Here is a 24,318-nt window from a genome sequence, read left to right on the forward strand (position 1 = left end):
CACAAATCTTCAGGTGAATCTCAGCAGAGTGGGACTCCAGGTGGTTTGGTGACTCCACCTCTGAAGTGCTCCTCCCTAGCCCTGTAGCGGTTACGTTCATTTCTGTAGCAACTTCTCATCTGTTTCCTCTCCTCCCACTGCAGGGGATTCAACTTCCAGAGACACAACAGGAAATGTCACTTGCTTCCCTTCGACCGTTTCACGCACGGCGTTCAGAAGAAGCCCAACACCAACTTCACGCTGTACGAAAGTAAAGGTAATGACCTCAGAGTCAAAGAGTGGCCCCTGGTGGTCAGAAGCTCTCGTTCTCACCAAGACCTTTGTTGCTCTGTGGACGCAACGCTCTCAACGTAAACCTCTTTCCTGCTGTGAGACCAGCGAGAGTCAGGTGCAAACATGTGGCCTGCTCGAGTGCAAACACGAAAATCCAGCACTTCAGATTTGAATGTTGCACTTGGAGCTTCTTTCTGATGTGTGTTGTGGAACCAAAGCAGTGTCTGCAGTAATGTCTGTGCCTCTCTCAGAATACACCAGGGAGTGTGTCAACAGCATCAAGGACAACTACAGAGGCCGCAGATCCTGGACCAAGTCAAACATAACGTGTCAAGCTTGGTCTGATAACAACATCAACGAACACACGTGAGTCTTTTTCTCCTAAACCTCCTCATTTACCGCCAAGAGAGGAATGTGTTGACCCACCAGCCGCCGCTTCTGTGAGGTTGTGTGTGGGTGTGTTTGGTGAACGAGCGGAAGACAGTGGAGTGGAGGCGTGGCCTATTAGCTCTCAGGTCCGTTTCACTCATCTGGGATTCCGTCATGCCTATGGTTCGCTCACACAAGTCCCCATTCAGCCACACTTGTTTCACACCCAAGTGGTCGCCGTTGTGTGCGGACGAGCCTTTGTTGCCGTACCAAACCAGGCTAATACGCACACAAGCAGTCAAATGAAATAGTCCCATAATGCACTGCAGCAGTTGAAGCTCCTTAGAAGACGCTAACAGTTCCTGATTATGCGTGAAGAGTTTCAGAAATGTATCACTCTTGGGTTTTCATTTTGCCAAGTTCTGACTCTTGCGCTCAAGTGGTGGCTGGCTTTAAAAAAGGAGGTCCGTTTGCTCGGGGGCGGGGCTAAAGTGCGTGGAGAGCCAACATGGCGGATGATTGTGAAGGATATTAAAGCAACCAGCTCAACTCCCGAGAGTCTCGCGTTACGAGGCTCCTGCCTCAAACAGTGGAGCTCCAGTGTTTGGAGTCGTCCTCCATCCATGCTGAGCTTCAGGAGAGGTGAGGAGGCGAGTCAGGTGGAGACATGAGCGCAGTGAAAGCCAAGCTCCACAGGACAGTGGAGACACCTGCCATGATGGACGGTTCAGAGACACACAGGCAATTGTCTCCTTGATGGTGGTGACGGCTGAACTTGCATTCCAAGATCATCAGTGGACGCTGTGATGCGCTGGAGTCAGAGAAGGACTTGGCCTCTGAGCTTCTTCACGGCGCCTTGCTCTGCTTCCCTCGCTCTCATGCTTCGTCACTGCTGATTTGACTTGTGAGTTCCCCTCCCAAACTGCCCACATGATGTTGGACAACATCGCTGCGGCATGTCGGCGACGTGAGGCCAGAGGGGCTTGACTGAGGGGGGTTTAGTGGCTAACAGGGCGCCGCCCCGCTGGGCGGGAATTGCCTCCAGAATGAGCCACGCTCCATTTCATTCTCAGGTAACTATTATTTTCATGCTTGACCGATCAGTGCGGGGCATTCCTCCGGAGGCTTCCTGCCAGGAATGGGGCTTCCACCTGTTTTCTCTACTCCCTGTCTGGGCCCAGTGTGGGGGGGAGGATGTGCCGGGGGAGAGTCCGAGGGCAGAACGTTACTCTGCACTTCAGTAAGAATGGAAAACACAGGCCATTTATTTATCCGCTGAGGGAATGTGTGTTTGCACAGGAAGGTCAGGGAGTGTGGCGGCGTGGGTCAGGGCTGACAGCAGACGTCCACCCCGCTCCTCGATTCTCCTGATCGCTTTCTATTGTCTGTAAGGACCAGGTCACGTTTCAGCCACTTGTCCGCAGCGTGCGGTGGTTGGTGCCAATCTGTGGATGGCCTGCCGCTGTAGGTCCTGACCTCACGCAGCACGAAAACACTTCCCCTCACATTCCTCGGCGGAGCACTTGTGGTTGTTTGCCCCTCTTGGCACCTCCTCCTCTTCCTGGTCTGAGTTGAGCTGCTTCCATCCTCCTGGTGCCCTTCGTCCGCTCCTCTTCTCTCTCGGAGTCTCGGAGATTCCTTCCTTAGCAAGGAGGGAGTGAGCGCTCGGGCTGCAAGATATAGTGATATCATATCAATATCATGATATGAACATTCCAGATGTCGCTAAATCACCTGCTCCTCCTGCGTGTAAACCTGTATTTGCCAGCTAAGGCCCATTCATGCTCCCTTTACTGATCCAAATGTCCCGGCCGTTTCTGACCATGTCACAGTCACTGGTCGCATGCTTCCTTGCATTGCTGCTCCCCCATATATATCCAGCAGGGGGAGCAGCCCAGAGTCAGAGCTCCAAAGCTTTGACAGTGGAGTCAGTGTTGATCCTGTAGCTCTGGCACAACAGAGGAAACGGAGGCAGCGTTGTAGGAGGCGCTGGTCGCTGAGGCCCTGAGATATCTGGCCACTGGAGGACGGAGAGTTGCCACCGTTCTTCTGTCTTCTTCCTGTCTCACTAGAGCGAGGTGTCGGGGAGCTACACTGCCCCCCATGGTCTCCACTGGTACTGCTCCGTTTGGTCTGTATTTGTGTAAGGTTTGTGCAGAAATACAGAGGAAATGAAGGCTGAGCAGAGACACTGCTGTATCCGGATCCGTATGGAACGTTGAGCATGAATGGGCCTGAAGAGCAACCGACCAAGATCATTTCCTGCGTGCTGTTGATCAACAGCTAAAACCAGGCAGTGGACTTTCTACTGTGCTTCCGTGATCATAACACTCATCATAATAGTCTTCACTTTACCCAGTGTTGTATTGAGATATCTGCCATTGAGAGCTGAAATATTGCCCACAGCACTCAGCCCGAGTCAGTGGCTCGGTACTCTTGACTCTTCCTTCCTGTTTTCTGACCAACAAACTCAAGGCCCTGGTTGTAGCGCTCCACTAGCTCACCACCATGTTGCTACGATCAGACACAAAGAAAACTGCAAAAAAGTGACGCAGGTCAACAAGAGTTAATGAAAGACAGAATGTTTGTGCCTGAAGAGGAAAAGAAGCAGGCCCTCTCGTGTGCTGCGGGGGACAGTGGCTGTGCTCAGGAGCGACGCCAAGGCGCTGGGATCAGATCCTGTTGAAGGGCTTCTCAGACACGCACTGTTTCATGGATGTGAGCGCTGCAGCCTGGTTTGTGTTTGAACCGCCGGCCTCGTGCATGACGGAGTGTGGGAAAGATGAGACACTGTGTTCTGATATACAAGAATCTTTTCCTTAAAAAAAGAGAGAGAGTCAGAAAAGTAATAATAAGGAGTGCAATCACACGTTACAGCAAGGATGGTGTTGTTTAGGAATTCACCTTCAACAAAGTACTGTGATACTGTGACTGACGTACATCGGCACTTTGCGATGATGAATTTCAGGTCTAACATGATGCTAATACATATCTGAATAAGTGTATTTATGGTGATTCCTGTTCCCTAATCTACAGCGCAACCCTTCATGCTCACCTCCTCTGCTCATGTAACGGCTGCTCGATCAGCTGCTGGTTGGTGCGCAGCCTCCCGTGCTGAGCGCTGAGTTGCTGCGAGGTCAGAGGTCACCTGGGCTCCCCACAGAGCCGTGTGTGCACACGCTGTCGGCCTGCACCGCCGGTGGGAACGCGCTCTGGCAGGAGGCTGAATATCTGGCTCACATCTGTTAGCGCGGCGTCGTGAGGCCGCCTTTTATAGACTCTCAGCACAGGCCAAGCGACGAACCTTGTTATTACCTTCGGCAATTAAACGCACTGTAGCCAGACGGCGATGGAGGCGCGTCTCCCTTTAACTGTTTCAGATGTGTGTTTTGGTTGATGATCGACAAACAAGTGGTCCGTGGGTGAGGCCTCTTCTTCATGCTGCTGCTTGTGTTTTGACTCGTGGTCCATCTTGATCTAATTGGAGCCACTAAAGACTTGACTCACAGGGACATCGCTGTGTGTCGTAAAAGTGTGCCGATGTGCGCGATTCAAAACAGCCATTGACGTTGCTGAGACTCTTTGATGGCATGAGGCGGCAGCATGAAGACTAGACAGCGAGTGTGAGGATGCAGCGTGTTTCTTGACTCAACCAACCTCCCTCCCATGGCGTCATATATTGGACTTGTGCGTCTTATGCTGAGGCCAAAGGCTGCCTCCCGTGTTCGCATGTTGATGGTGTTGCTGTTGGTCACCTCTTACGTGGCTCTCCTCCGGGGGTGAGCATCAGAGAGTCAGCATTATTGAAGCATACGTCAGTTGGAGGGGCTGGGGGTTGAAGGTTCTTACGTGTCGAGCAACATCAGCGCCCCCCCATGGCTCTCTCTGACTTCCTGTTACGTGATGCGCTGCCCACAGCCTCAGGAGAGGCCACGGAAGGCGGAACACATGCTTGAATTGAAACCTAACGTGAGGCTGAAGTTGACTTTCCCAACCTCCATATGTGACGCCATGTGAGTGAGAGTTGCTTGACTTTCTTATGGTCCGTCACTTGTGAGTTTGGTACCATGATGATTTACAGTCCTCTGTGCTGGTAGAATGCATGAAGCCGTGCTTGCACTCCGCTCTACTGAATAACGCAGTCAAACAGAACTTCCTGTCCAGTACCACTCTTCAATGATCGGACTGACCCATATATGCCACATGCTCTGTTCGCTGAGGAGGAACAGCCGCGCTGTAAACCAGGAGGGGCGACCGTGAAGACCCGCCTCCATCACTGCGACCTCCTGACCAAAACATTGTTTTCCACTCATGTGAGCTAGTTTTAACTACACATCAAACCCATTTGAAACTGTGCCACCGATACATCCTCGTGTGTGAGGCCCAGTTCAGAGGCGTCTTCCTCATGACTCTGCTTCACACGGAGCCGAACCCATGACCAACGCCATCAGAGCAGGACTGCTGCCGATCTCTTCTGTTCACAACTGCCTTCCAGGCCAATGCTCACATCTGATGAATTTTATTCCGTTTATTTTGTGCTTTATTTCGAACAGCAGTTGTTTTCTTGCTGTTCATCCTCAGAAAGTGGCAATGAATGAGTCAAACCTTTTTCCTTCCTTCACTGACTGAACTAAAAAAACATAACTTTCTGAGTCAGAAAACATGTTGAGCTGATCTTTTTGGATCCGTTCCAGGGTTCATTTATGAAAACAATGATCATGTAACGTTGAGCCCGACGTTTCTTTGAACCTTTCCTCACCTGCATCATTGGTGTTGTAATTCTTCGGTCACGTCCCGTCTCCTGGTCAAATGGCTTTCGTGAGTGTGTGTGTGTACCTGTGTGGTCCGAGTGAAGCCATGCTGGTGGACCGTAGCATTCTGAGGTCCAGCTCCAGGGCCGGGCTCGTCCCACCCGTCCTGAATTCCTGCACAACACATATAAACATGGCTGTTTTTGTTTGTGTATCCCACTCAGTGGATAGCAGTGGTGCCGTCCAAGACGCTCCAGTTTCATGAGTCAAGATAGCCAGACACTAACTGGAGCTGCTGGGCTGTGTTGGTAACGCCACTCACGGTCTTCTGTCTGTTTGATTTTGGGGTTAAATTCAAGTGGCTGCTCTGTGAGACGGCGAGTGCTCTGAGGTGTTGCTGTTGTTGTCAACCGCCTCTCCTGTGCTGGTCAGGGCTTCACTGGCAGCAGAGAGTCCTGCGTGTCTCTGGAAGCTCCACAGGTCAGAAGATCAAACTGAGAGCTGATCTGTGGATGTTTGCTCTTTGTTATGAGAGTTTCCCCTGAGGCTGGCGTGTCCAAGGTCCGGCTCAGGGGCCATTTACGTCCCGGAGTGAGGTTTCAGGTGGGTGGGAGTGGAAGTCAGGTGACACAGGGGGCGCTGTGTGGCATGACTCCTCTGAAAAAGTGGGACAAGAACAGAAACACACTTGCAACAGGGACGAAGGCGCAGGCTACACACAGAGAAATAAAACTCCCCGCAGTTCTGTCAGCGAAGGAGGCGGCTCAAGGAGACGGGAAAACACCACGCATGAGCCAAGGCTCCTGAGCCAACTGTGCCAGGTCTGAGCACGACACATGAAACACATTCTTTGTGGATTTGTTCACCAGAGAATGTTTATCTTGTTGTGCGAATATCAGAATCAGCTTCATTATCAATGGCAGTGAGGATCCCACCAACTAGGAAAGTGTCAATTAAAAATCAATGAATACAGATGAACAATGTTAATACGAGTAAACTGAGAAATAAATAAACAACAAGGCTGTTCACCAACTCATCAGTAAATCACCTTGACGTTCTCCTCCATCCACAAAAAAGACTTGTCTTGATTTTAGAAGTCTAGATTTTCATCATTTTTCGCACAGGAGGGGTGAAATATATATATATATATTTATATATATATATATATATAAAAGATCCCTTGTCACAACGCAGTGGATCAAGTCCTCCCATAGGGGGCGCTAAGCTGCAGAAGCACTGAGAGCCCTGGAGAGGTCCCTGTTGCTATTGGAGCCTTGACTCCAGATGTGATTGTCCTGTTGTATAATAATAACGAAATGGAAAAATAAATCTTGTTTGGACTCGAGCGTCTCGTGTTCGACTTGTTGAAAGCCCTCATTATGTCGTGTTTCCGAAGGGAACTCCCTCCACCAACAAGCTCACTGACTCAGATTCGCTTTAAAGCTGAACAAAAGTGCTGCTTGGATCGCTGCAAGTGGTTCGTAGCGCTGTTCTGAGCTGTTGGCAGCAAGTGCTCTGTGACCGAGTCTGGCTGCCTTCACTCTCCAGAGCTGGGATCGGGTGGGAACCAGCCGGCCGCTCATGCAGAAGGGGTCCTGAGCCACAGGCGGCGAGGCAGCCAAGTGTGGAAGCACTCCATAAAATAGGTTTAAACAGCTCACGGTCACACCTTCACTAAGGTGTGTCTCCTGCCCTGTAGGTTCTATCCCGACCACTACCCCGCGCAGGACCTGAGGGACAACTTCTGTCGGAACCCCAACAACCATCCAGGGGGTCCCTGGTGCTACACCACCGACCCCAACGTGCGGTCTGAGGAGTGCGGCATCCCCAACTGTGCCGAGGGTGAGACACGTCCCGAGTTTGCTCCGCGCCAAGATGTAAAGCCCGCTGTGTTTCCAGAGGTCTGTATGACCTGCAACGGGGAGGATTACCGGGGCAAGGTGGACCGCACAGAGACTGGCAAAGAGTGTCAGCGCTGGGACTCGGCAAGGCCTCACCGGCACAGCTTCCAGCCCAAAAGGTAAGCCACCACCGTCACTCTGAGAGACCTCGCACCAGCCGTCATGCTGCTCTGTCCCGCTCTCAGGTTCAGGGACAAGGACTTGAGGGACAATTACTGCCGGAACCCGGATCACCGCCTTCGCCCCTGGTGCTTCACCATGGATCGGAAAACGCCGTGGGAGTACTGCAACATCTCAGTGTGCGGTGAGAAGGTCCTCCTCCAGTCGGTGTCCATGTGTGTGGGAGGCCCGTCCACCTGGGCGTCAGTGTTGGAGGCAGCAGAGAAGCTTCTGAAGCCTCTCAGGCCTCTTTCACATTTTCTACTGGTGTCACCTAGTTATGAGACGCTCCCACTTCAACACACCCGGCTGAAAACTAGCCTTCACTTGGCTAAACATTTCAGTTGGACAAGACGGTTTTTTAGTCCTCTTGAAATGACGGTTAGTCCACATTATATTCTTGTTTAAATATGTTTATGAACGCATTTCATGCCTGTCATCTGTCAATAGTTGGAGTCAGTAATGTGTTTATACTGTCCTCGGAGGGACTTCACTCATTCATGACGATGCAGTAATAATGATTCATGAGTGGCTCATGTGATATCAACACACAAAGCTGGCAACTGATGCTAAATACCAGTGTCCTCTCGAGAGCATCGAGACCAGGACGACAAACCAGGACGAAACAGTCGCACAGAAAACAACAAAATAATTTTCCCAACAGAAACAGCTATATATTGTCTTTTATGTTTGTGTTGTGCTGAACCCAAAGGCTGAAGTCGGAGTTGGACAGTCATGCTACGGCAGGCGTCTCCAACACGGGGCCCACGGGCCGCAGGTAGCCCGCAGAGACGAGGAGAGCAGCCCACGGGCCGTTAAAAAAGATCATAATAATGTAGATTTTCATGTAATAACCATCTTATTATGTTTGATTTTGCGGTAATTATTGTGGGACCTCAGCAAGGAGACAGGTATTTGATCATGCATTATACTGTATATGGTGATTTCAGAGGTGAGGACTGAACAGACCAAGACCAATCTGCAGTATTACTGCGTGAGAGGAACCTTCCAGTCCAGCGTGATCGGCTAGTTCCTCCCCTCCCTCCGGTCGTGTGCTCATGTTCCCGCTGGGTCGAACCCCAAGTTCTGTTCCGGAGAAATATATTCAGAGAAATATATTCAGCGCAACTTTGTGTATCTGGTGGTCATCTCCAAAACGTAGTGTAATAGAGTTTGGTTGGCTGATCTTAGCTTTAATGGGAAGTCTCTCATGAATCGTTGGCGTCCCTTCACTCAACTCTGTGCCGTTCACGAGCCAACGCTGAAATCAAATCTGTCTGGAGACTCTACCTGGTTTCACGTCGATTTCCTTCACATGTGACTGACAAGTCAACTTAAAAAGCGATTACGCGCTGCAGAGCAAGTGAGCAGCGCAGCTGAACTCCTCGTGTATTTTGGCCTCATCGAGTTACTGCTGAGTCACTCGGTTACGTAACTCGGCCTTTGCTGCTGTTCTGATGACAAAGAACTCAAAAGTGCGATGTTCAGGAAGCCGCAGTTTAAACCTGCGGTGGGGGCTGCTGCCAGGTTTTGGGGGGGGGGGGGAGGTGTGAAGGAGTCTGGGAAGGTTTTGCGCCTGCGGTTTTGTGGTGGCTCAGTCGTGGCTCCCTGCCTCTCCCGCAGAGTCTTTTGTTTAGCCCACTTGGTGTTTCATGTGGTGCTCGCTTCCCAAACACTCTGGACTAGCAAGGTCTTTTTTCTCCAGCTGGACTTCAGAGGGAGACGTGAGAGACAGAAGAAAGCTGCCTGTCGAATCAGGGTCTTCTCAGTCATCGAGGCCGTCGGTTGCATTCACTCATCCGTGTGGCTTCTTAAACCCAAGTCTCTGTGGGAGTCAGAGTTGCCTGCAAGAGTCATTAGAGATGAGCACAAGCGAGTCCTGGAGTCACCCGAGGGCGCGATAGAGTGGAAGCCTGTACCACAATCGAACATTCCAGCTCAGTGATGTGATCCCAGCGTCCCATTCAAAAGTGATACTTTTGACTGCTTTCACTTCAGTCAGCGTTTTCACTCAATGGGAAGAAGCCTGGCCTCCACCAGCTTCCAGATCAACTCCGAATGTTCCAGCTGCATCATCAGAAACACAAGAAGTGGCTTCAGAAACTGCTCATTAGGTCGTCGTAGCTGGCAGGGAAGCTCCATGGAGCCGCATCGGAACAACCGCCCCCCTCCCACAGCTGGTCCACAGACCACGGAGAGGGCCCCGCCTTTGAACGCCTCTTCACTGGAGACCGTGTCCTGGTTCTGAAAGATTCTTCTGAAGGGACCGCATGACGCGTCACATGTGCAGCCCGAGTCCAAGCAGAGCACTTCTCTGGAAAGTTGTTTCTGAGGAAAAATGAATGTGCTGATGGGATCGATATGTGGTCAGCAGGAGCAACAGGAAAACGCTGCGCTACGGTGCCATTCTCAGTGCGATCTAGGCCTCGACTAAAATCGACTATTGTCTCGGCGCGACGGGTTCTTTAGTCGACGAGTCACAACGCTGTTGTTAGATGATGTTACGTAAACGTGGCGACCCAAGGGTGTGGGACCATTTCACAATCGATAGATCAAAGGACACATCAAAGGACACAGACCCTTCACACCACCTTCAGTGCAGTTCAAATTGAAATATAGAGTTTCAGAATATTATCACACCAATTTAGATACATACATTTATGTTTAATTTATTTCTAGTCCATTGACAACGCTACAATCGTGTTGCTGTTTTCCTCAGCTCGTGCATGTTGTATGTTGCCATCTGGCAGTGACTAGTTGACGATCACCATAAGCATGAGTTATGATATATATTAAATCAGATTTCCCGTGCACTTGCCTCCAAACTTGCTAAAATCTTCAGGACTCAACTGATGCGCCTGCAGCCGCTGCCACTGTTGTGGCGAGTGCCAGGACCCCCGAGGGCTCAGGCTCAGGTGCGGTCAGGTGCATCCACAGTCAGGGAAGTCCAGGCCTCTTTGTTCAGGTGACCTGGGTTTGAGACCAGAACATACAGAGACCGAGACCTAAGTGAGTCCAGAAGCACAAGTCTGTCAGTCGTATAGAGACACAGGAGAGACAGCTTCCTGCCCACTGCACTTTGCAATCATATCAAAATAGGACATGAGCTTTATGGCTGGAAGTGGAAGTCAACACGTGCGTATGAAGTGGGCCGGTGTCTGTCCCACGCACTCAGGCGCTACAGCAAAAGTACGGTGATTTATGGAGGTGTCAGGCAGATGTGCGTTTGTCCAGATGTGAGCATCCCTCACTGTCTGCCCTCCGAAGATAAAACCCGCTGGGCTGCATTACACGCTGGACGCTGGCATGTGTTGCATCAAGCCCGCTCTTCTTCCTCCTCTCTGGGCGGGGCTCGGCTAAACAAGCAGAATTCCACCTGAGCGTGTTTGGAATAGTTCCCCGTCCCATGAAGTGGAGCCGGGCCCGGCTCTGATACCGTGGGCCTGGCTGGTACAAACTGCACTACCTTTTTTTTTGGTTTGTTTAATTTGAAGTCAAATATTTATTCGCAAATACCAAGGGCTTCCTGGAAAAACCATGATGTCAGCAGTTGGGTAACTTGTTGTGGATGTTTGAAAAACACTTTGGTCATCGCAGCTCCTGTGTTTGATCATCTGTCTCGGGGTTCGGCGTGACACATTCCTGCAGGGATTAATGCTGGTCTCTCCGCGCTCACTCCTTCTGTCTTCCTGTGCCAGAGCCGGACCCTTCTGAGGACCCGCAGGTCGACGTGACGTCCACCTCCTGTGTGACGGGGGACGGCAGAGACTACAGAGGAACCATGAACGTCACTCCAGAGGGCGTGACATGTCAGCGCTGGGACTCGCAGTTCCCCCATAAACACTCCTACCTTCCTCACCACTTCAGATGCAAGTGAGTCCCGCCCCCCGTCTCACCCTTGGGTGCCGCGGAGCTTCACCCCTTTTGTTCTCGTTCTCTCGCAGAGACCTGAGGGAGAATTACTGCCGTAACCCCGACGGCGCAGAAAGCCCCTGGTGCCTCACCACAGACCCCAAACAGAGGACGGCCAGCTGCACCCACATCCCCAGGTGTGACGCTGAGGCCAGACAGAAACTGGGTAAATGTGCAAGTCCTCCATCACTGATGAGATCTTTGCCTGTAAATAACCTGGCGGGACTAGGACGGCTGCTGCGCGGGAGCTCATGTGATCGCCTGCGTTTCAGGAAACGTTTAAGATGGGATGAGAAACAGATGACTCGGCTTTGACGGTGGCCTGGACTACCGTCTGGACCTGACTAGCAGCCTCATTCCTGGTCTAATACCAGCGAGTCCCGACTCACTACTGCCCCCTGCTGTCCCAATGAGCTTGTTTAAATCTGGCTGTTCATGCTCCCAATCTCATCTGAAAAGTTGTAGGCATCAAACTGGAAAGGCACTCGGAGAGAGCAGCCCTCCACCAAGCAGCTCAGCCACGCTGAGATACTCCGATCATGTGGACGCAAGCTTTTCTTAACTGAGGAATTCTCTCTTGAGTTTGTCCTCAAGTCTATGGTTCTGGTCCGTGTAGACCCACGTTCCACCAGTGCTCTAAGGTCCAGGAACTGGATCTCTCTTCTGGTGGAGAGTCTGTCAGCAGCTGTCTGTATGTGTGTGTGTGTTCCTCGTATACTTATCACACCTTCTTGTGAGGACATTGTGGCCTGTCCTAACAAGGTTAAAAGGGTTAAAAGGTCGGCAAATGTCGTTTATTTTAACTGGGTTCCAGTTTCCAGTGCACTGGACGGCACTAGAGTCTGAAGTTGATAAACTATTGTGACGATACAAGTTTAATGAAGATCAGCACGGCATCAAGAACTGAACTGTGAGTCATGTGTTCGTCACTGAGCTGATCACAGTCCGAGTCTGGAAACGCTCATGTGGAACGATGCGCGACTCATTCTCATGGAACCATCTATAGATCTGAGCGGCTGCTGGCATCATGCGACTCGTGTGAAAAGGACCTTCCAAACTACAGGTCTCTGACTCGGCGCTGACTCGTCTCACCCTGATCCAATTCCTGCTCAGGTCTTGTGGCGCTCGACATCCGTTGTGTACCGGAGCACAAACACTGCCCTGGTCACCAAAGTGTTTCGTGATGGCAGGTGTCTGGTACCAGCTGGGACCAGGTGGCATGGGGTCAGGAAGAGGTCACGCTCTTCAGATGAAAGGCCCCACAGTCACAGCAGTGCAGTGCAGCGTAGCGTATTTGTTTGGGTGTAAATGGTAACAACGTGAAAGATGTGGTTCTTCCAAGTGGCTTTCCTTCCTGGCACGTCCCGGCGCCGAAGCCTCGCTCCCACACGAGCTTTCGGCCGATGGCTTGTTGGGTCCTGGCAATAGAGTTGCTCTGAGCACAGAGCAGTGGCGAGTGCGGCTGGACCGCCAGCTGCCCAGTGGATCCCTCTCCTCAGCAGAAGGACAACAGCAGACTGGCGTCCTCTGCGCTGCATGTCTGAGGAGCCTGCGAGGCAGAAAGCTGCCCGTCACTCACGTTTCCTCCCTCTGTTTCGCATCAAACGATGACTTGTTACTCGTGGCCGGTTCCCAGTCTGTGTTGAGTGAGAAACTGTTTCAGTGTAGAAATGGCTGTTGAATGAGGCTGGGCCTGGAATGACTGGTGTCCTCCCTGCTAGAGTGCTACGAGGGCGCGGGAGAGCAGTACAGGGGCAGGCTGGCCGTTACCCGATCCTGGATCCCCTGCGCCAACTGGTCAACTCACATCAACAGGTAGGAAACTGCTTCGCATGTTCACCTTCCACCGTCCACCCTTCAGTGCTGTCGCTCCTCGTGACTGCCTCAGGTCCGAGCTCCGCCTTCCGCCAAGCCCCCCCACGTGCATCGCTGTCAGCCGGAACATGTCATTTTCTGCCTCCCAGAATCTTGTTTGTTTGATCACAGGACATCACGTGATTGAGTGAAACTTGGGCTGAGACACTGACGCATTCCATTTATTCATTTCATGCGTAGTACACACCAATCGCATATAACCTTCTTCATTTTTCAGTCACCAGTTCCAGGTGCACCACCTGAGCCAGTGTGGTGTCATCACTGAAACATCCATGATGAACATGAGAACGGACTTGACTTGGTGACTTGGCTTGACGGGGCAAGACGAGGCAACGACTTGGTTGACAAGACGGGACTCAACCAAACTATTACTTGACTTGCTGCTGAGACTTGACTTGGCAGGGTAAGATGAGACGATGGCTTGACTAGACAAGATCAAACTGCGACTTGACACGGAGACTTGACTAAACCTGTCAAGAAGACAGACTAGACCAGACAGGACTTGACCAAACACGTCATTGACTTGACATGGAGACTTGACTAAACCTGACAGGAAAACCGACTAGACCAGACGGGACTTGACCAAACACTTCTTTGACTTGACATGGAGACTTGACTAAACTTGACAGGAAGACAGTGGCTTGATGAGGACTTGACAAAACCTGACGGCAGAGGAACACAGCAGGACACTAGGAACAATCTGTGAGTGGACCAGAGGGGCACACAGACTAAAAAGAAGAGGCAAACACAGGAAGCTGAGACCAACCCTGCCAAAATAAAACAGGAAATAGGCAACCAAACCTTCAAACTGACAGAGAGAACTGGCGACGCATGACACAGATCTGGAGTGTCTGGATGTTGTTCACATTCGTGCAGGCCAAGTATGTTGAATGTAGATGAAAAGGTTTTGTCCAGTGTCACTGGAGTCATGTGAGTTGTTCAGCTACAGTCAATGCTATAAACGCTGTGAAATGGTGTCGATAACATTGTTGATCTTGGCTGAATAAAAGCGGTCTTGTTTGGAACAGCTCCACTACTGTAGCGCAGCTCAGCCAGACCCGCACTGGTCTCCTTCTCTTGAGTTCTCCGCCCACAGAGGCAGGTCGGCACCGTGAGAGAGTCCAACTTTCTGGAACATCAATCTGTGGTCCTTTTTTCCCGGATTCGTCTTTCAATCCCTTGATCTCCACTGGTCTTGTGTCACTGAAATTGTGTGACTAAAACTCAGACATTCCTGTTGAGGATGGCCAAAACAAGCTCACATAGATCAACTGAGAATTCTGCTTTTGGACGAGAGCAGTTTGGGGCCGAGTCACGCTTCAAGTCAGCTCAAACATCTTTGTGGAACACATATCTGCTGTTGCCTGGCGAACAAGTACAAGTGAGGCCGAGCAGGGAAGGGGTCCCAGAGGGGTCGGTACCTGGCCCGCTCTCCATTCATCTCCCTGACAGGCGGAAATCTCTGCCTGCTCCCGCGGTGACCCATCCTGATGGAATCGTTGCTGCGCTCCCTCGGAATAAGTTAATTTACAGGAATTTTAAAAGCCAAAATGGCCCGGGCAGAAAGACATGTTCCAGAGCTCACCTCTGACCCCAGGAAGTGCTTCCCGAGCTGAGCGTATCAAAGCCAGTCAGCTTCCTGGTGCAGGCGGGGAGTCCACCTCATTCAAGGTCAAGGGTCGTGGCGGGAAAATGAAAGCGTTCCAGCGTGTTCAACGTCCTCCTGGGAAGCGATATGATCTGAACTCCTGACAAATTGTTGCCCGTCACTGATTCCTCTGCCAGTTCTCCTGGATTCCTGCTCCTAATAGCTTCGCAGGGATGATGTGCACGTCGCAGATGATTATGTGGAGCTTCACTGTGAGCGCTGGCTCCTGGTGGTCTGAGCCAGGCGGAAGGCTCTGCGTGCATTCCTCCGGACTCCCTGCTCGCAGAGCCGTCCTTCCTTCTAAGGGGCTCTGGCCTGACTCCTGAAGCCAAAGAGCGCAGAGAGCCGTACCTTCAGGGCGATGTTTGTGTGCACCCCATTCCTCCCAGCGAAAACATCAGACTCTCTATCTGTCTTGCAGTCAGGACTCTCACTCCACGGTCTCCCATGTCGGACTGGAGCAGAACTACTGCCGGAATCCGGACCGAGACAAACACGGCCCTTGGTGCTACACCAACCCAAACACCCGCTTGGCATGGGACTACTGCAAGCTGCGGCGCTGTGAGTGTTTCTCCAGTGGCTCGTCCTGGAAGTATTTGTTTGATCTGGCCGCAGATGTGTGTGGTGCTGCTCGCAGGCAGGAATGAGAGGAATGCGGAGCAAAGAACCGGCTGACGGTTTGGCGTTCGCCGCCTTTTTGACACACGGCTGCACCTGGCTAATTGTTTGTGAAGGCAGGTCGCGCTTGTCGTGACACAGTGGAGCTGCAATGCTTTTCCTCCGTGGCACGAGTGAACACGGTAGCGGCTTGTTGAGAAGCCACGTCTCAACATGCTGCGGCGTCAGTGCCAGACTTCAGATGTTTTGGTATCTGACTGCTGCAGGAGTAAACTTGCCTGGGAACCAGTGGTCGCTCACCACGCATGGCGCCGGAAAACCGTCAGAGACTTTCGAGGCTTTGCTCAGAAATGTGGTCTTGTTTTGTGTCGCTGTGTCTCACGTACGCGCTTTGTGTCGTCAGGTGAAGCCGCTGCAGCGACTCCGGCTCCCAACAGTGAGTAAAACCCTTGTGTCCGGATCTCTGTCACCTTTCAACCGCTCGGACAGACGTGGACGGAGGCCTCACATTGAAGGGACCCTGTTGAGATTCTGCTTTTTTCAGTCATAAATCTGTTCACTTGTAAAGACAACATCGACTTCCCTCTGAAATCAAAGGGAACGTGGATCACAAGACATGTTTACAGCGGCGCGTGCCGACGTCAGTCGCTCCCGCCTGCACTAAACTGTGTCTGTCTTTTCGTGGGTGAGCGCTCACTCGCTCCTCACCGTCCGCGCTGTCGAGCGTTTGGTGGGGAACCGTCCGTCGGAAGTTTTTGTTTGTGTGTGTGTTCTAGCCGTCTCCACTTCTCAACGAGTGTTTTCCTTTTTTTTAGGTGACACAACTGGAGCGACTCCAACGACAACAAGCTGTAAGTGAAACTCTCAATTATCTCACTCTTCGACCACACGAGTTGAGTCGTGAGTTTTCAAGTGGTGTCAGTGAGGGCTCGGAGTTTCACCTCACAATTGTCGCGACGCGATTTTCATAATCATGCTCCACTGGTCCATGTTTCACTTTACTCATGTTCTTATGGCTGAAGAACTACTTTTAAAATGCCTGTTGAAGTGCTGAGACAAATTTGAAAACAGTTTGTCACAATCAAAGATGCTCTGATCTGTGACTGTTGACTGGGACCTGTGGGCACAGCTAAAGAATAGCACCTTCAGCTCGACGCCATGAGCTCAGCGTGTTTTGCACTGTGTCGTCGGCAAACCTCACGTGGCAGGGTGGTTCAACACCACATCACGGCCGAGGCTGGTCCACCGCAGACTGATTCGACCTGTGTGGGTGGGTGTGCAGACCTCTGCCAAGCTGTCGTCGCCCTGCACAGGCAGGACGCCAGTCATGGTTCAGCACGGTGGCAAAATAAAAGCTGCCATGCCTTCAGAGTTACCTTTATTTTGTTAGCTCCCATCTAAAGTATGAGTCAGTCATCTCAATTTCAAGGCCATATCTAAGAGGCCATAATGAGAAATTGAAATTGCTGTACAGCAGGTGGCAGTAGGCAGCTCGTGCAACACTCAGTCCAAGTGCAAACGTTGATGAATCCAGATGAACTCCATGACAAGGCATTAAAGGCTGAAGCACTAAGATCATGCTGCGTCTGGTTCTGAGACTTACGTGAAGATGTTGCATTCCGAGGTGCAAGATCAACCAGTCGTCAAGTCAGTGACTTAAATCAACGCAGTAAAGAAGACTGAATGAGTCTTAAAGTCTGAGACAGACGTCATCCCCATATTAACAAACTGACTAGCTGCTCACTTCCTGTTGACAACCAAGTTGTTAATGCCTCTGACCTAAAGTGTTTCCACGACCTGGAAATCTCTCATCAAATCAACTGTCATTTTCAAGAACATGACTTTGAAATGGAGGCGGTGACCATGTGTCAGCAAGTCCCGTTGGAGCCGCTGGCTGAGGAGCCTCTGAGCGGCGGGTTCTGCTGGTTCTTTGATGTGGTGGCGAGGAGCTATGACAGAAAAGACATCACGTTTCAAACAGCGGCATGTCGTGTTGCGTTCCGCTCCGTTCTGATGTGTGGTGATTGACGTTTAAATCTGCCTCGGTTCCAGATCAAACCAGACGGAAGATCTCCTGTTTCGTGCACATCAACACCAGGATCGTCGGAGGGCATCAGGTCCGAGGGGACGAGGGCAGCTGGGTCGTCAGCATCCAGAGAGAGTGAGTCAGCGCCCGCCCTGGTGGCCACGTCAGCCACGTCGTAGTCCTGAAACCCTCTCTGTCCGCAGGAAGGCTCACCTGTGCGGGGGGTCTCTGATCAGGGAGGACTGGGTGCTGACGGACCAGCAGTGCTTCACGTCCTGGTGAGCCTGGCCCGGACAGCGGGTGTGTTCACGGCTTCTAACTTCTGTCCCGGTGCTCCACAGCATCCCTGATCTCAGGGAGTACAGTGTCCAGGTGGGCTTGGGCTCCCTGAAGAACTCCTCCGGTCATCCCAGTCTGCAGATCTCACGCCTGATCTGTGGCCCCGAGGGCTCCAACCTGGTGATGCTCAAGCTAGCAGAGTAAGTCGCCGTGGACAGCCTTGTACAATTTACTCCTTCAACTCATCACAAGTCGTGTCTGAAGTAATCGGCTGCACCAGGCCTGGCCCACCAGTCCCAGGCTGAGAGCCCCACTGTTCTACTGTGCTGCTGAACAGAGCCCATGCTCCAAACACGTCAGGCTGTGAGGCTTCACCTGAGCAGCTGCTCACCTGACTCAGTACAGTGGTTCAAGCTCCTCCCTGTGTGTCACCAGGTTGCTGGTTCACATCCGGCGTACGTCTCTGGTGCATGTCTTTTTCAAACTCCTCCATTTGACCCTGATCCTCCTGGAAATATCAAGCGGGGTAGATTGACTTGACTCCTTTATGTTTGGACGTGGCTCCTGCCACCAATAACGTGGCCCCGCTCTGTGTGTGTGTGAGCCACGCTGCAGACTGGAGCCTCTCCTCTTCACGGACTTCACCTCCATCAACAGTGAGTCACAGGTGAAACACATGCCAGAGCTTTAGTTGAGGGAAGGACAGAGTCAGACCTGGAACTGAGTCATGTCAGGGGTGTTGATGGTGGATCTGATGAGGCTCCAAGTCTGAGGACCACCACTCACATCACCATTGAACCTGCGGCCAGGTTTATTGTTTATGTTTCAACGTTAAACACCAGTTAAAGTCATTGAACAATATAGTGACATCTCGCTGGAATAGCTCTGACTTTTTCCTCTTATTTCTTGTATGAACCATCATCTCAACAGCAACTTGACCAAAACTGCAGGCTCATTTGGCGAAGAGCCGCATGAAACTGGGGAAAGAGCCGCATGAGGCCCGGGAGCCGCGGGTTGGCCAGGCCTCGGCTACACTTTAGATGGGTCTTTTTTGTTTTTTGTTGCAGGCAGAAATGCTTGATTTCACAGAAATGGTGATGTTGTGGGGGCCCACCACTGGATTCAAACTTGCAGTTTCACTGGTCCTGCGGCATGTTCTTAAACGTTGAGGAGTAAACGTTTCATTATATCCCTGATGCGCCTGGACAACCTTGATTCTGTCCCAGCTCCCTGGTCGAGGAGGTCGCACTCTAAGCCAGAAATCTCACACGTGACTAAGCTTCACAACAACAAGAAAACAGAAAGCGTATCATAGAAATGGACACGGTTATGGTGGGTTTTGGTCTCAATAAATGGAAAATCCGGAGAGAAGCATCACAATAACAGAACCACTGCTCGCGGCACTATAACATCCGGGTACCTGAAGGGACCGACCGAGAGAGAGCCATATTTATCTACTGATATTGATTTACTTCTCATGATTAAAAGCTAGTATTTTTACTGTCTTCAGCGCAGTAAATGTCTTCTGTTCCACACCACATTGGGAGCATTGAACACAGTATTTCAGTGGTTTTACATGTCCATGAAGAAACTACGAAGATGTGCTGCTCGCTTTCTTTGCCGTTTTTATTGGTGGAAAATACCCAAAGCATTCTGGGTAGTCTGAGTCTTCCTCGGTCCTGAGGAAGGTGCTGGCGAATGTGAAAATTGAGGAAGATGCTCTCCTCAATCTTGCTCCTCCACTTAACTTCCCGAGCGTGGGGACAGTCCTTGCTCTCTGCAGGACTGAGGTTCAGGATTATTTGGTCCCAACCACATTCACGCGGCCCAGTTTTTGGTTGGCTACTACTCACGAGACTAAATGTTTTAGTAAATGACTGACATCCATGGAAACCAGATTTTCTGGGTCTGTCTCTCAGTAGCCGAAGTGATGTTAGCATTCTTGTCATCATCTTGCAGTCACAGCTAGACGTCACCTCTGTCTTTCCCCCAGCCCCGCACCCGTGTCTCAGGGAGCCTCCACCATCCACCTTCCAGTCAAGGAATGTCACATCGCAGAAGGCACCAACTGCACCATGTACGGCTGGGGCGAGACCAAAAGTACTGCCTTCTTCTGAGTCGACGCAGATGCTGAAGTACGTTGGCGTGCCCCAGCTGACTGACCTTCCTCTGCGCAGATACCGGGCAGGACGAGGTGCTCAACAAGGTGACCATGCCCATGGTGGACAATGACATGTGCTCGCAAATCAAAGGCGGCGCCGGAGACAGTCGCGTATGTGCAGGCGGCAACAGAGGAGAAGGAGTCTGTGACGTAAGGCGGCGGAGAAACAGTTGGTCTCTCCTCAAGAGGCACCTGAGAGCAGTCTTCCTTCTGTTCGCAGAGAGACTACGGGGGTCCGCTGGTGTGTCAGGAGCACGAGCGCAGGGTCATCGTCGGCGTCAGCATCCAGCGGACCAAGTGCGCCTCGTCTCGCCCGGCCCTGTTTGTGAACGTGGCTTTTTACTCCGAGTGGATTTACAAAGTGTTCAGACATTACCCGACGGCGGAGACGAACTGATAACGCGGGGCGGGGGACGGACTCCGCGGGGGAGTTACCCCAGACTGACGCGGCGCCAGGGAATTCCAGGACCTCTCCGGGATGGAACCGCTCTGGATCGTGGGATTCTCCTGGGGCTGAAAATCAGCAGCTCGCCCCTCCAAACGTCAAGTCCAGCGTCTTATCAACCAAAGTCTTGTGCACATCTTGGAACTCTACATCGACTCGTTCAGAATTCCTGAAGCCATGCGAACGACAGTGACTCACCTGGATGATACTTGAATACGAACGAAGGTCGTCACTTCATAATCTCCCCGTCTGTGGGTGGAATTGTGTTTTTAAGTTGGGCTGCTTTTATTGTTTCTTCGGCCTGGAAGTTCGCAGGTTTACACGAGTGCGTTCTTCCACAGCCGCTCAGAACCTTGGTCCTCGCTGGCCTGTGTGGTGGTGGACACCAGCAGCGCTACTATGCCAAAGCCTTCGTGATCTTGTGCTTCTAGCATGAGAGTCAACACTACGTTTGGTCTCCAGTTTGGAGGAAAGCCTGGCCCCTGGTGGGCTGTGTGGTCAGTAGGATAGAGATATATATATTTCTAATCACGCTGCGATGGTTCCGTCAGCGTTTTATGGGTCTCATAGATCTGACACATCAGATTGGCGTTGTGCTTCTTCTGATATATTTAAAGAGAATAGCAGCTTCTCGGTCTATTTATTCAGCCTCTGCGAGTGAAAGGAGGTTTCTCTGTGTATTTATTATTTTCCACACTCTCACAGTCTTGCAGCCTGTAAAGACCTGAAATGTTACCAAACAAGTTTTTTTTTTTATCCTGATTCATCCACCAGAGTTTTATCTTCTCTGGAGTTCTTATCTTTTCCCTCCAGGGCAGACATGTCACACTCAATCACACACGGGGCCAAAAAATGCATTTCCATTGAACCGCCGTGAACCGGCTTTCTGACAGGAAGTAGGCTAAACTGACATCCGTCTCGTTCGTTCCTGCAGTTCCCCTTCGATCGGCGTCGAGGTGTGAAGCTTCATCACTGAGGTCACCGTTTTGTGTTGAACCTTCCACCTCTCTTGCGGGCCTCCTGAGAGGACTTGTTGGGCCGGATTTGGCCCACAGACCTCGAGTTTGACTCGGGTGCTCCAGACATTACCGTGAAGATTTGTTCTTCACTTGGCTGCTGAGCTGCCATGCACTCGTTAAAAATAATCATCTTGAGGTGGAAACCTGTCTGCGAGTCCCGTCTTGTCCCCACCCATCTTCACCTCTCCTTCCTGCCACCTTTCCCCCACAAGATCAGCACAGCTTCAGCAGCGTATGAGTGTGTTTCACACCGTTTGTCTGCATACACATCGTTCCCACAGGGGGCCGTCCGGTCTTCACCACTTTGATCCCGAGCCGACTCATGTTTGCTTCAACGTTCCCACGAGGTGTTTCCGATGTCGCACTGCCTTTTAGCGCCTGGTCCTGTCAGTCCATTCTCACCGACTGCGACAGTGGTGCTGACTCACGTGACTGATCCTGGTGTTTGCACCTCCCCACGTCTTGTCCTGTTCAAACGAGGGATTATTTTATTATCCTAGGTGTTTTACATTTCCACGTCCACCCTTGTTTTCATAAACGCTCCCCAAAAGAAGTCCTCTTTTCTCGAGACAAACTTGTTCCCACGCCGTGGATGGGATCCCACGAGGATCAGTTTGGTAGCGTCTCTCTCTCCGTCGCCCCCGTAAGCTGTATGTTGGCCATGAAGGTGAATAGAATTCTGATATTGAAAGTGGAATCTCATGTGTCAAACTCACGGCCTGAGGGCCACATTTGTCTGAACAGGTCAGACCATAACACAGTGCGTTCTTACGAGCTGAGCTGGAAAGAGGAGCCTCCAGAACAAACAAGGATTCTGTAGTTTATCGTTGCATGTACAGACATTGTTTAGCATGGAAAGCTGAGGCTGCGCTTCTCACTCTGTCTTCAGTTGGAGGAGTGTATCTTGGGGCCTTGTTCGCAGGTTAGGGGAGGGGGGAGCGACCTTCTTTCAACTGTGGGCAACGTTTAGCGTTTGAGTTCTACTTTCTTAGACAACAATATCGCAGATACACGCGGCCAAAATGAGTGTCTAGCCCTGTGTGGCGGGACTCCTTTACAGTATGTTCACACCTACCGCGATTCAAGCAACAAAGGCGAATGACTTACATGTGAAGTTGGGCGGCAATGACTCGTCAACATAGTCGACTATAATCAGTCGCTGAAGGCTTCATGTGCAGACAAGGCCTGATGTCATCGCCACGTGGACATGTTTTCATTCACTGCAATTGGACGTGATGCTGCGCTCGTCTCCCCCGAAGCACCGTGTGCCGACTAGTCGAGTAAGGGTGAAGATGACTCGTCAACTATCAAAATAGTCATTATGTCGAGCAGTAAAGTGAAGTAAATGTACTGCAGAGGTTAGACATTGTTGTGGACACGTGTTTGTGTGTGGCGTTTGGTGCGAGGAGGTGACGCATGCAGAGAGGAAGTGAAATGGAAGAGAAGCTGATGGCAGCGGTTGCTAACGTTCAGGACTGCCCGAGCTGCTCTAAAGGATCCGATGCACCCAGGGAAGGCGGCGCCCAAGTCTTTAGTTGCTCTACACTTTGGCCTCTCTGATCTGCCATGTTGACACGCCACTAACTTAAGCCCCTCCCCCAGTAGGCTGACCTCCTTTTTAAGCACGACTTGAGAAGCGTCGGGATATCGCTTTGGCGGCTGACTCAGGTGTGAGTGTCGCCAGTGTCGCCAAGTCACGTTGAGCGTGAACGTACATGAGAGAACGTCACTTACTGACGTCTGTGGACTCATGCGGCCCACGTTGTCGAAAAGACCGCGTGGAGACCGGCGCATGCTGAGGGTGAGGCTCATCATCGGTCACCTGGCAGAGACTGGCAGTAGATCTGGATCAGGAGAAGCCAGTTGCTTTGCCCTTGGTTCATGACGTGGTTTCCCCGGTAACAACGCTGCATTCTCCCACCCTGCGGTTCCACAGCTGCTCCGACAGCAACATGAAGGAAAGCGACTGTGACTGTCGTTTGTACCAAAGAGTGTGAGCCAGGCTGCTCTTCACCGCCGAGGCCTTGCCCCAACGCTTTGTTGCACAAATGTGAAAATCTGAAGCAAGAAGGAAGAAGACGTCATGTTTGTTGATGTGTTTTTCTACCTATTTAATGCCACGTCATGTAAATAAACTCGGCGCTGTCCTTTTGTAAATATCATTCATGTTCTGATGTGTGAACTATAAAAGCTGCTACTTTGTGTATCGTTCAGAATTTTGTATCTTTGTACCCTCTGATTTTAATAAACAACTTCAGACACTCTGACTCGTCGTCACTTTCCCCTGCATTCATTTGGGGCGGGGTTTCTTTCCCATCCCTCCCTGCGCTGGAGGGCGATGGATGTTGTGTGGCGCAATCGCGCGTCGAGGGTCCGACTGACTTGGATGAATGAGACTTGGGTCTCTATTAGCTTTGGTTCACACTTGGCTAACGTCCAATGTGATATATTCAAGTCAAACAAGCTTATGCTGAAGCAGAGCATCTGGATTATTGCATTGTCATGTGTCGTGCTGGTGAAGCCTCAGTTTTGGAGCTCAATCGATGACGCTCTCTGCTCATCAAGCTTTGACTTTCAAAACAGACCTCATGTTATTATACGCAGAGCGCCACCTTCGGAGCACTGACAATGAAGCTTCATGAAGCTTCATCAGCACAACACCGGCTGCTTTCCTTGGAGTCATTTTCCCCACCACACTAGCCCCACAGGAGTCGGATCTGTCTCGGTTTGTTGCACGAGTTCTGTGTCACATTTGTCCACACAAAACTGGAGCTGCCGGTCACCGCTACTTTTTGAAACGAGTAGAATTGTTGACTAACTTGCTTATGCTTCTGGATCCAGTTTGTGGTGACAGATGTTTCCAGTCCTGGTGACTGGACCTG

The 24,318-nt window shown here is 51.3% G+C and overlaps 1 protein-coding gene across 2 annotated transcripts in view; it reads left to right on the plus strand.

The window, feature by feature from the left end:
- Window positions 1-23,662, plus strand: part of LOC128757987 (hepatocyte growth factor-like) — a 40,688-nt gene extending 17,026 nt beyond the window's left edge. Inside the window, exons 3-19 of one of the 2 annotated variants that reach the window (XR_008414423.1) lie at window positions 144-256; window positions 525-639; window positions 7,093-7,235; window positions 7,293-7,413; window positions 7,480-7,598; window positions 11,152-11,326; window positions 11,398-11,531; window positions 13,087-13,180; window positions 15,310-15,449; window positions 15,910-15,942; window positions 16,322-16,357; window positions 17,559-17,667; window positions 17,736-17,810; window positions 17,874-18,011; window positions 19,805-19,888; window positions 19,989-20,122; window positions 20,193-20,341. Coding sequence is in view for 1 of the 2 variants with exons in the window: in XM_053863691.1 (XP_053719666.1) it covers window positions 144-256; window positions 525-639; window positions 7,093-7,235; window positions 7,293-7,413; window positions 7,480-7,598; window positions 11,152-11,326; window positions 11,398-11,531; window positions 13,087-13,180; window positions 15,310-15,449; window positions 15,910-15,942; window positions 16,322-16,357; window positions 17,559-17,667; window positions 17,736-17,810; window positions 17,874-18,011; window positions 19,805-19,911; window positions 19,989-20,122; window positions 20,193-20,369 (1,963 nt within the window). In the remaining variant the exon portion in view is untranslated. Of the gene's footprint in view, window positions 1-143; window positions 257-524; window positions 640-7,092; window positions 7,236-7,292; window positions 7,414-7,479; window positions 7,599-11,151; window positions 11,327-11,397; window positions 11,532-13,086; window positions 13,181-15,309; window positions 15,450-15,909; window positions 15,943-16,321; window positions 16,358-17,558; window positions 17,668-17,735; window positions 17,811-17,873; window positions 18,012-19,804; window positions 19,912-19,988; window positions 20,123-20,192 lie in introns of both variants that reach the window. The other variant, XM_053863691.1, reaches the window with a different exon arrangement.
- Window positions 23,663-24,318: the final 656 nt, after the last annotated feature.

Source organism: Synchiropus splendidus, chromosome 4 (assembly GCF_027744825.2).
Source record: "Synchiropus splendidus isolate RoL2022-P1 chromosome 4, RoL_Sspl_1.0, whole genome shotgun sequence".
Lineage (NCBI taxonomy): Eukaryota > Metazoa > Chordata > Actinopteri > Syngnathiformes > Callionymidae > Synchiropus > Synchiropus splendidus.